This window comes from Rana temporaria, chromosome 7 (genome assembly GCF_905171775.1).
Source record: "Rana temporaria chromosome 7, aRanTem1.1, whole genome shotgun sequence".
NCBI classification, from domain to species: Eukaryota; Metazoa; Chordata; class Amphibia; order Anura; family Ranidae; genus Rana; species Rana temporaria.
The window spans coordinates 2,454,936-2,467,113 of record NC_053495.1 but is presented as its reverse complement, the minus strand read 5'-3'; the positions used below and the strand labels follow the sequence as shown (position 1 = coordinate 2,467,113).

Sequence of the window (12,178 nt, the reverse complement as noted above, 5' to 3'; positions counted from 1 at the left end):
ACTTACGCAAAAAAAAAAAAAATTAATTATACGCGGGAACGACGGCCATACTTAACATTGAGTACGCCACGAAATAGCAGCTTTAACAATACGCCAAAAAAGCCGACTAGAGACGACGTAAAGGAATGCGCCGGCGCTCGTACGTTCGTGGATTGTAGGAAATAGCTAATTTGCATACTCGATGCGGAAAATGAAGGGAACGCCACCCAGTGGACGCCGAAGAATTGCATCTTAGATCCGAAGGCGTACGAAGACGTACACCTGTCGGATCTAACCCAGATGCCGTTGTATCTTGTTTTGAGGACTCAAACTAAAGATACGACGCGGGAAATTTGAAAGTACGCCGGCGTACCAGTAGATACGCCGGCGTACTCTCTCTGTGGATCTGCCCCAATATCTTTTGATTTTCCTTCCTTATATGCAAGTTGCTTGTATTATATGTATCTAGGCATATGCCAACTCTTTTTGTACCACCTTTTTTGTACCCAATAAAAATCGTTTGTAAACAAAACAAAAAAATGGTAGACAAATTAGTCACAGATGTTTTGAGGATAACCAAAGTGTATTGAAACAGCTACATTTGGTCTGTGGGGTACAATGAGCCCTGGTCATGTAAGGGTAAGTACAACTACGATCTCCCGACATGTTTACATTCTATAAAGGACAATACTGAATTTTTTAAACAATTGAAAAAGGCACAGACATGCAAAAAGTGTCATTGCTCTCAACGATATTTTCATCATGATGCCTGTATTAACTTTAAGTGATAATAAGACCTCATAAGTGCCCCCATAAGGTCCTTGTTCCTCAGGCTGTAGATCAGAGGATTCAGCAATGGGTTAATGAGGGCAGTTATGACTGAAAACAGTTTGTTTACATTGACCATATCTCTGGAAGTGGGGACCAAGTAAAGAAAAATGAAGGATCCATAAAAGATGGAGACCACGGTGAGGTGTGACGTGCAGGTGGAGAAGGCTTTCCTCTTTCCAGTCTTGCTACGGATTCTAAAGATGGTAATGAAAATATAGACATAGGAAAGAAAGGTTAAAAGAAAGACTCCCAATAAAATACTACCAGCTAATAAGAATACGGCCATCATGTTTATGAAGGGGTCAGTACATGTGATTTGATATAAGTGTGGAAGGTCACAAAAGAAGTTTTGGATGGAAGTTGTTCTGCAAAATGACAACCTGTGCAAAAATAAAGTATGAACCAAAGAGTGAGAATATCCTACAACCCAGACCAGAGAGGCCATACGAGTACAGACTCTTCTTGACATAATTTGTGTGTAATGTAGGGGGTGGCAGATGGCAATGTAGCGGTCGTAGGACATAGCCGAGAGCAAGAAAACTTCTGAGTTAGCAAAGGAGACATAGAAATAGACTTGGGATATACAGGCAGGAATGGATATTGATCGGCTTTTTGTGACCAAACCAAAGAGCATCCTTGGTGCCGTCACTGATGAATAGCAAATGTCCAGAAATGATAAGTTGGCAAGAAAAAAATACATTGGGTTGTGCAGATGGTAGTCAGTGAGGACCAAGAAAAATATAAGAAGGTTTGTGATAAGAGTCATCAGATAGATCAGAAGGAAGAACACAAAAAGTCCATTCATGGTCAGTGGATGGTCTGATAGACCCACAAGAGTGAAATACGTAATCTCTGTCACATTCCTCATATTATTCTTTTTTTTCCTTTGTTTAAATTTAATAGTATAGAAGAATAATAAAATGATGGATCTGAGGAGTAATAGGAAAATAAATTGTACGGTGTACCTACACAATGCACTCAGGTGTGCATGTAGGCATTTCTATCACTGAATGATTTATTCTTATATAAAATGTTGGCGTTCCCTCAGGATAATCTGCCGCGTTGTAAGAACACAAAACTGAAAGTCTCATTAAAGGTCTCCTAAGATATAATTTATAACACCTTGGGAGCCCCTTTTCATTAATTGAATGCAGTCTTTAAAATTTCAATTTAGAATTCACTGAAAGTTTTTTTTATCTTTGTTTCACCTATTTTACTTACTTATTGTTTAGTGGACAAAGTGATATAAAACACTATTAACCACTTGCCTACTGGGCACTTTCACCCCCTTTTCTGCCCAGCTTTCAGTGCTCTCACACTTTGAATAACAATTACTCAGTCATGCAACACTGTACCCATATGAAATTTGTGTCCTTTTTTTCACACAAATAGAGTTTTCTTTTGGTGGTATTCAATCACCACTGTTTTTTTTTATTTTATGCGCTATAAATAAAAAAAAGACTGAAAATTTTGTGAAAAACACCTATTCCTTTTTTTCTGCCATAAAATTTTGCAAATTAGTAATTTTTCTTCATAAATTTATTTGGCCAAAATTTAGACTGCTACATATCTTTGGTAAGAGTAACCCAAATCAGTGTATATTATTTGGTCTTTGTGAAAATGATGGAGTCTACAAGCTATGGTGCCAATCATTAAAAATTGATCCAACTTGATCACACCTGATGTACTGATGGCCTATCTCAGTGATTGCGAACCTTGGCACCCCAGTTATTTGGGAACTACATTGCCCATGATGGTCAACTACTCTGCAGCGTGCATGAGCATTATGGGAAATATAGTTCCAAAACATCTGTGGTGCCAAGGTTCGCCGTCACTGGCCTATCTCATTTCTTAACCAGGAAAATACAAATACCCCCCAAATGACCCCTTTTTGGAAAGTAGACATTCCAAGGTATTTAGTAAGTTGCATTGTGAATTTTTTTAAGTTGTAATTTTTGTAATTTTCGACAATTCTTTGCAAAATTAAGATTTTTTTTGTTTTACAAAATTGTCATATTAACAGGTTATTTCTCTCACACAGCATATGGATACTTGCAACTACACCCCAAAACACATTCTGCTACTCCTCCTGAGTATGGCAATACCACATGTGTGAGACTTTTTCACAGTCTGGCCACATACAGAGGCCCAACATCCAGTTAGCATCTCCAGGCGTTCTAGGAGCATAAATTACACATACAATTTTATGATGATCTATCATACTTTTGAAGGCCTTAGGCCGCATACACACGGTTGGTCCAAACCGATGAAAACGGCCTGAAGTCCATTTTCATCTGTCCAAACCGACCGTGTGTACGGCCCATCGGTCTGTTGTCCTTTGGACAAAAATTATAGAACTTGCTTTAAAATCGAACCGATGGACCGCTACCATAGGTCCAAACCGATGGTTAGTACACAAAAGCATCAGTTCAAAACCCGGCATGCTCAGAATCAAGTCGACGCATGCTTGGAAGCATTGAACTTCGTTCTTTTAGCACGTCGTGTGTTTTACGTCACCTCGTTCTGACCCGATCAGATTTTGAACTGATGTCAAGATGTCAGACCATCAGGCCACTTCAGCGGTGAACCGATGAAAGCGGTCCGTCGGACCATTCTCATCGGATGGACCGACCGTGTGTACGCGGCCTTAGAGTACCAGGGCAATGGAAACATCCACAAAATGACCCCATTTTGAAAAGAAAACACCCAAACATACTGTATAATCTATGAGGCATTTTGGCCCAGATTCACAAAGCACTTGCGCCAACGTATCTCGAGATACGCAGCGTAAGTGCAAATATGCGCCGTCGTATCTGTGCGCCGTGCCCACAAAACTAGATACGCCTGAAAATAGGCTTCATCCGACCGACGTAACTTGCCTATGCCGGCATAGAGTGGGCGCATATTTACGCTGGGCGCATTTGCCGCTTCCATTGATTTTCTATGCAAATGAGGGAGATACGCCGATTCACAAACGTACTTGTGCCCGGCGCATAATATACACGGTTTGCATAAGTCATACGTCTGGCATAAAGTTATTCCCCATATATGAGGCGCAACCCATGCAAAGGTATGGACCAGGGAACATGCGCTGTCGTATTTTACGTCGTTTACGTTGTACGTGAATATGGCTTGGTGTAGGTTACGTAGGCAGTGATCCGTCGTATCTTAGGCATTCGTTCCGACGTGATTCTGAGCATGCGCACTGGGATGCGTCCACGGGACGGCGCATGCGCTGATCGTTATTCGTATCTATCTGCCGCTCGGCCCATCATTTGCATGTGGTCACGCCTCATTAGCATGGCTCACGTCCACTTCCACCTACGCTGGCTTACACCTCAGAAACCCAGCGCAGATTTGGCAGCACTGGCTTTGTGAATCCAGTGCTTGCCTCTCTGTGCTGCGTCGGTGTAGCGTAAAAAAGATACGCTACAGCGGCATAAATATGCGCCGATGTATGTGAATCAGGGCCAATGAGTCTTTTGTCATTTTTCCACAAGTTTTTATAAAATGTGGAAAAAAAGTGAAAACGCATTTTTGTTTTACACAAAGTTGTGCATTTATACAATATTTCTAAGGCACAGCATGTGCATAGCAAAAATTGCACCCCAAAACACTTTCTTCTACTCCTCCTGATTATGGCGATACCACATGTGTGAGACTTTTTCACAGCCTGGCCACATACAGAGGCCCAACATGCAGGGAGCAACGTCAAATGTTCTGGGGACATAAATTACACATCTAATGACATGACGACCTATCACACTTTTGAAGGCCCTGAAGCACCAGGACAATGGATACACCCACAAAATTACACCATTTTGCAAAGCAAACACTCCAACAAATGTGTCTTTTGAGCATGCCGTTTTTTCCACATGTTTTGGTAAAGATGTGGAAAGAAAATGATAACACGTTTTTTTTCACACAAAGTTGTCCATTTATACGATATTTCTAAGACACAGCATGTGCATAGCAAAAATTGCATGCCAAAATACTTTCTGATACTCCTCCTGAGTATGGCGATACCACGTTTCCACAGCCTAGCCACATACAGAGGCCCAACATCCAAGCAGCACCTTCATGTGTTCTAGGAGCATAAATTACACATATAATTTCATGAATACCTATCACAATTTTGAAGGCCCTCGAGCACCAGGACAATGGAAATGCCCACAAAATTACACCATGTTGGAAAGAAAACACCCAAACATACAATCTATGAGGCATAATCTTTTGAACATGTAATTTCTTTCCACAAGTTTTTATAAAATGTGGAAAGAAAATGAAAACACTTTTTTTTTACACAAAGTTGTCCATTTATACAATATTTCCAAGACACAGCATGTACATAGCAAAAATGTCACCCCCAAAATACATTCTGCTACCCCTGAGTATGGCAATACCACATGTGTGAGACTTTTACACAGCCTGGCCACATACAGAGGCCCAACATCCAAGTAGCACCGTCAGGTGTTCTAGGAGCATAAATTACACATATAATTTCATGACGACCTATCACACTTTTAAAGGGTCCTGGAGCATCAGGACAGAAGAAACACCCACAGAATGACCCGATTTTGGAAAGCAAACACCCCAACATATAATCTATGAGGCATAATGAGTCTTATGAACGTGTCATTCTTTCTACAAGTTTTTGGGAGTCTTTTGCACAGCCTGGCCACATACAGAGGCCCAACATTCATGTAGCACCTTCAGGTGTTCTAGGAGCAGAAATTACACATCCAATTTTCTGGCAATCTATCATTTTTGAAGGCCCTTCATATTTCTAACACATAGCATGTACATACCAAGAATTACACTCCAAAAAAAGTATTGCCTGTGCTTATAGTAGTGTCCACGGAGGAGATCATTGGTCCAGGCAGCAGGCAGAAATGTGCTTAGCGACAACAATAGTAATTATCCAGGCATCAGGCAGAAATATAGTCAGCACAAGGATATTTTCAGCACAGCCAAAGCATTTGTCCATAGGAATTTTCCAGGCAGAGACAGCCAGCACAGCTATAATATTGGTCCTGGTACACTGTTACCACTCATTAGTGTACCGCTCTCCAGTCCTTCACAATCATACTGCCTCACGATACAGCTAATTATTTCCATAGTCCAGGTAGCAGGCAGAAGTGTGGTCAGTTCATGGGGCAGGCAGAGCCATGATGGCAGTAAGTCAGCAGAAGGCTGAGGGCCTCAGTCTGGTAAGACCTGGACACAGGGGCACAGGGGTAAAGTCTTCCCCCATCCAAATCTATTTGAAGCCTCCAGACCCTAATCCGGAAATTATGAGACCCGGAGAAAACTCAAAAAATTGTTTTCTCCATCCAGAAAAACAATTCTGGAGTCCATCACATATGCAAGACCCCTGAGTAATACAGTAGCAGGGCAACAGGTCAGTCCAAGCAGTAAGCAGAAGCATAGTTGATAAAACAGGCCATGTTCAGTTCACGTGCAAGCAATCCAAGCGGTGGACAGAAGCATAGTTGATAAAACAGGGCAGGGTCAGTTCATGTGGAAGGCAGTGGCATGGTTATTTATGGAAGCATGGAAAATAGTCAGCGCAGAAGACGAAGATGGGTAAATATGACATATGACATCCGCCCAGAACGAAAGCTGCTCCGCCATTTGATGGTGGGTGGGCGGCAAGTGGTTAAACAATTGAATGAACATTTTCCAAGAGTGATGATTCCATACTTTTTTTCCAGGGGTCGTATTCCCAAAAAGAATGGATAGGGCTTTTGCTGGTGGCTAGACTTCCAAATCTGGTTCTTTTTGCCTCCCTAAAAGTTGCTCTAGCTCAGGCACTATTAGCCTAAACCCTCAACAGATCATGGAGACTTTTGAAGACTTCTACGCTAAACTATACAAGGCTGACAACCAAAGTTCACATCGCTGATTAACCAAATTCCTTCAAGGTATCCCTCTCCCTAAATTAACCTCAAAACATTGATATTGCCCGTCACTACAAATAATTTGCCCCCGCCCTAATTTAGCTTACATAACGATTCTACCCAAACTGGGCAGAGATCCAAGTGATGTGAGTAACTATCAACCAATCTCTCTGATTAATAATGGTTTAAAAATGTTAACTAAAACCTTAGACTGTCTGGATTTAGAGCTTTGTATGTCCACAAAGGTCAAGCAGGCTTCATTCCAGGCAGACAGGGTCCCAATCAGATACGGAGAGCAATTGACATTATTTATTTTCTTTGTTCACAGTGGAATTTGGGAATTCCGCAAGAAGGCTTCCTGTTATCTATTTATCTGTAGAAAGTCTTTGACATGGTGGCATGGCCATACCTCTTCAAAGTCCTGGAAAGATGGGGTTTTGTCCCTAATTTCCTGGGAACAATACATGCTTTCTACTCCAAGCCTTGTGTTTAGGTGAGACTGCAGAGGCACTACTCACTAAAGGAACGAGACAAAGCTGCCCTCTCTCACCAATATTTTTTGCTATTGCCATTGAGGCACTGGCAATAGCTATCAGGAATCACCCTGACATTCAAGAGGTCCAGTGTGCCCTTCAAGAACATAAATGCGCATTGTATGCGGATGTACTTCTCCTTTTCGTATCCTCACCCCTTATCTCAAACCCCAATATCTTTAAACTATTACAGGGACTTGGTTTTGCTTCTGGTCTCCTTAAAATATCTAAATCTAAAGCATTAAACGCTTCAGTCTCAGCTTCAACGGTCAAGCGTTTACAGAATTACTTCTCATTCTCCTGGAACTCCTGCTCCATCCCCTTTTTTGGGTGTAAGTCTGACCTTCGGTATTGACCAATTATATACAGTTAACTACCCTGCCCTTTATAAAAAGTTAGGTGAGGATCTTAAAGAATGGTCAAAACACGATTTATCCTGGCTTGGTTGGATCAGTTCCATTAAAATGACCGTCTTACCACGCCTCCTTTATCTATTCTGGTCTCTACCTATTCCAAGAGAGCACATCTGAATCTTTTTCAGGCTAAAATTATATGCTTCATCCGGGGAAATAAAGGCCATCGCTGCCCTAAAAGTGCGCTCTTTAGATTGAGAATTTGAGGGGGGGTGTTGTTTTATTCCCTGTCAGAGCGGGAATCTGTGTGTTTACATACACAAATCCCCATTCTGGTGCTGGTGCCCGCGATCACGGGTGGCCGGCAGTTATCACGCCCGCCGCCCATGCGCATCAGGTCCTCTGCCTGCTATGGCTCTTAAGTGGGCTGACTTATGGGTACGTCGATTCGCTGGAACAAGCCACTTTCTCAACGTATATGTTTGAGCTGTTCGGCAAGTGGTTAATGAGTCCTTAAAAATTTGATACAATGGCTTTGAAATGACAGAGCTCAATTTTTTTTAGAATCCATGGGTGGATGCCATCTGGTCCAGTTGCTTTATCCACCTTGATTCTGTGTAAATATTTATGGACCAGGTCCCTTTTGAGCCATTGTGGATCATTTGGTGTCACTACCACCCCCATTATGGACATGAGCTCCCCATGCTCCTTTGTATACACAGAACTGAAGAATGTACCGTATTTATCGGCGTATACCGCACACTTTTTCCCCTTAAAATCAGGGGAAAATCGTGGGTGCGCGATATACGCCGATACCCTCTTCCCGCGCTGTGTTTGAATGCCGCCGACATATACCAAGTGCAGAACACTCGGGTACACTCGGTTCCGCTCGCGGTCACGCCCTGTGCCGCATCCTAGCCTTTATGCGAGAGGAGCCGAGCATGGTCGAGCGTGCCCGAGTGTACTGCGCTCTGTATATGTCGGCGGCGGCGTTCAAACACAGCGCGGGAAGCGGGGATCGGCTCAAAAACAGCGCGGGAGAAGCGGGGAGGACACCACCAAGGACGCAGACGGACAGCGGACTGGACAAGGCCACCGATGGATGCCGGGCAAGACACCGACGAGGGGCATTCAAACTGTAAGTATTTTATTTTTTTCCTGAAATTTTCCTTCTGGGTTAGGGGTGCGCGCTATACGCCGGTACGCGCTATAGGAAGATAAATACGGTATTTAATAAATTTGCCTTCTCTTTGTCCCCAGTCACCCACTCTAGATTATTATGTAAAGTCTATGGGACACGAACATGAAAAATCAAAAGTGCTAATTTTAAAGGCTTATATGCAAGTTATTGTCATAAAAAAGTGTTTGGGGAACAAAAAAAAAGTTTTTAAAACAATTTATTTTATTTTAATAATGCTTAAAGTGAAACAATAAAAATGAAATATTTCTTTAAATATCGTGCCTGGGGATCTCCTTAGTCTGCCGGTAAAGTGGTGCATCTGTGTGATGTGCCAGACCCTTTTTCCAAGCATGCAGCCTGGAGGTCAGGATGGGGGGGACGAGTGAGCGCCCCCACTCCTGAATCATACTAGCCCACATGTCCTCAACATGGGGGGTGGGTGCTTTGAGGCAGGGGGATTGGAGCCCTCTCCCAGCAACAACTGACCCCCCAGCAATAAAAGACCCATCCCCAGCAACAATAGGACCTTCACCAGCAATAATAGACCCCTCTGCAAAAATAGATCCCCCTCCGGTTAAAATAGATCTCCCCAGCAACTAGCAAGAAAAGACCCTGCAGCACACCCCAGCACCCCAGCACCCCTGCCATTACATACAGTCAGTTCTGGAGGTTCTGGAACTGGGTTCCCTCCGCGTTCCCACCAAAATAAAAGCCCTGCCTCCATGTAATGGAACAAAGGCCTTAAATTCTGGAGATGGAAATGAAGCTGATTGAATATGGTCTATAGAGAATTTCAGAACACACAAAGGTAGGGCCTGAAAAAAGGAAATGATTTTGTAAGGATATTTAATGTAAGAAGGGGGATTTGGATTTTTAAGGTGCAGAATAAATTGAAATGGTATCAACTATAATGTATAAGATTTTTATTTTATTTTAAAGAGCAAAAAATTTTTTTTTAAAAACATAACAATCGGCAAGTACAATTCAACAAAATTTCTTGGAAACAGCACTAGAAGAGAAACTTCCCAACAGGTTTCGCCCATGTATTGGGCTTCTTCAGGGGATGCTGTCCAATTAGAGGTACAAGCCTTCTATTATCACAAGAAAAAACAAAAGAAGAATATATACATATGGTAATTATAATTACCATATGTATATATTCTCTTTTTTTTCTTGTGTTAATAGAAGGCTTGTACCTCTAATTGGACAGCATACCTTGAAGAAGCCCAATACATGGGCAAAACATGTTGGGAAGTTTCTCTTCTAGTGCTGTATCCATGAAATTCTGTTTCGCCGATTGTTATGTTTTAACAATTTTTTATTTTGCTCTTCAAAATAAAAAATAAATCTTTATAGTTGATAACATTTCAATTTATTCTGCACCTTAAAAATCCCAATCCCCCTTCTTACATTGAATTAAGGGACGTGGTGCTAATATTAAGTTGGTCTGTCTGTGATCATAAAACCTCTCATTTTGGAGGGATAGACATTGTGACAGCTTTCACTCTATCCAAGAAAAACATATAAGAATGTTGTCCACAATTTGGTCATATCTCTAATTTTCACTAAAATGGGAAGAATGTTTAATTAATTAAGAGATTGCGAGTAAGGGGGTCATACGAATTGGAAAATACCATAATGACTGCGGTGACAATGCAAATTGATGGCTAGATTAACTTTGGAGAAGGGTTCATGGGCATTGCCATAGATTTGGTTAGGTTCAGCCCCAGACCCAAGAGAGTGTGAAACGTCTAATATTGAAATGAGATCTGGGAGAGAGGTCAAGGGTTGTGAAAAAAAACACTAAAATACCATCAGCACAGATGCTAAGTTTATACTCAGCCTTCCCTTTGGTATAACCTTTGATGGTAACATAATTCACAATGGCCAAAGGTTCCTTGGTGAGCATAGATTCACAGCCTTGGCAGGTGCCTCCCCGCACTGTCACTAGATAAAATCCCCATTGAGCAAAACATGAGGAAACCTTTTATCTGCAGCAGGCATTTGTGGAACCCCAGTAATAACAGTAACCTGCTCCCTAGTGTTAACCAATGTTTTTGGGTGGTTTTCAACAACCAGGGATACACCCAAGTCAGGATGCATCAGACAGGAGGAAATTTCCCCCACCATGGCCTGTAATGGAAAGGAATCCCCCCCACTCAGAGGTAAATACGGTCTTGAGACTTGGAACATGAGCAACAACAACAGCATCACTATCATTCAAAATTTCACAACCATCAGTATGTACCTCAACATTAGTGGGGTTTGTTGTGGGTGACTCTGGACCGGACCCCTCATAATTGGGTCCTGAAAGGACCAGGGCCTCTAATTTTCTTGAACGTCTAGAAAGTCTATTCTGTACCTGTTCCCATAGTTCAAGAAACAATGGACAGTCCCATCCCACTATGATGTCATCTATGAGACTGTTCACCACCCCAACCTTTTGTGTCACAAAGATACAGCTATGGACACCGGGAATAGGGGTACTCGCTGGTGTCTCCATGGATACACACTACCCGCCAACACTACTTCACTATGGTTGAACTTGATGGACTTGTGTCTTTTTTCAACCTGACTAACTATATACTATAAAATATTCACACTAAAACTAATCTTCAACCAGGTTGAGATGTGTGGAGCATGCTCTCTGTACATCGAAAAATGATTTCCTGCCAGCCTGGACCCAGCTCCAGGGTCTGGATGGCCTTTCTTCCTAGGTGCTATAGCTTGCCTTGCTGCCCTTGGTGTCAGTTCTCAATTCTTAACAGGGTCAAGCAGGTTCTCCACCACTTTTTCCCCCTTGATGAACAAGACCAGCTGGTCCATTGTTGTGGGGTCTCCATGGCTCACCCAGTGCTGCAGGTCATCTGGCAGGGATGGTAAGGACCCGTCAGCTTCTCTGGTTGCAGCATTTTCTTGACCAGCTGATCCAGGTTGCCAGGACATTTGGGGTTAAAAGAATACATATAAACATTGTACATTGTGGACTTTTCATAGTTTTCCATATTTATATATATATTAGGCAGAAGAGACACCATTTTGTGTCTTAGGTTGAGTCACAGTTCAAAACCTGTTAATAAGGCCTTGCTACCAGAATGACTTCATGTCCTTACAAGAGACTGGATGTCTGGCTGTGCCATCTCCCAGGTTGTAACTCAAAAGTTTAGGACTCCCAGTAAGATAAACAAGATGAAAGGCCTTGCACAGCATGACACAAAACAACTGGTATTGTCGTTATATATTGAGGCCATGGGGCTTATTCACAATGTCGGTGAGATTATATATTAAATATCTTAAATAGTATTGTTTCTTTGTAATGCCATAACAATATATGTGTATTAGTAATTCATATATTATAACTCGTTAAGCACATATACAGGTCATTCTCAAAAAATTAGCATA

The 12,178-nt window shown here is 42.0% G+C and overlaps 1 protein-coding gene across 1 annotated transcript; it reads right to left on the bottom strand.

The window, feature by feature from the left end:
• Positions 1-656: 656 nt before the first annotated feature.
• LOC120946284 (olfactory receptor 1-like) lies at positions 657-1,633 on the bottom strand. The gene has a single exon (XM_040361113.1). It carries the CDS (start codon positions 1,613-1,615, stop codon positions 740-742), a length of 876 nt encoding a protein of 291 aa, XP_040217047.1. The 5' UTR covers positions 1,616-1,633; the 3' UTR covers positions 657-739.
• Between the last annotated feature and the right edge of the window lie 10,545 nt (positions 1,634-12,178).

Bases quoted from the DNA above. Each gene is read 5' to 3' on its own strand.
- LOC120946284 (XM_040361113.1), bottom strand. From the start codon at position 1,615: ATGAATGGACTTTTTGTGTTCTTCCTTCTGATCTATCTGATGACTCTT.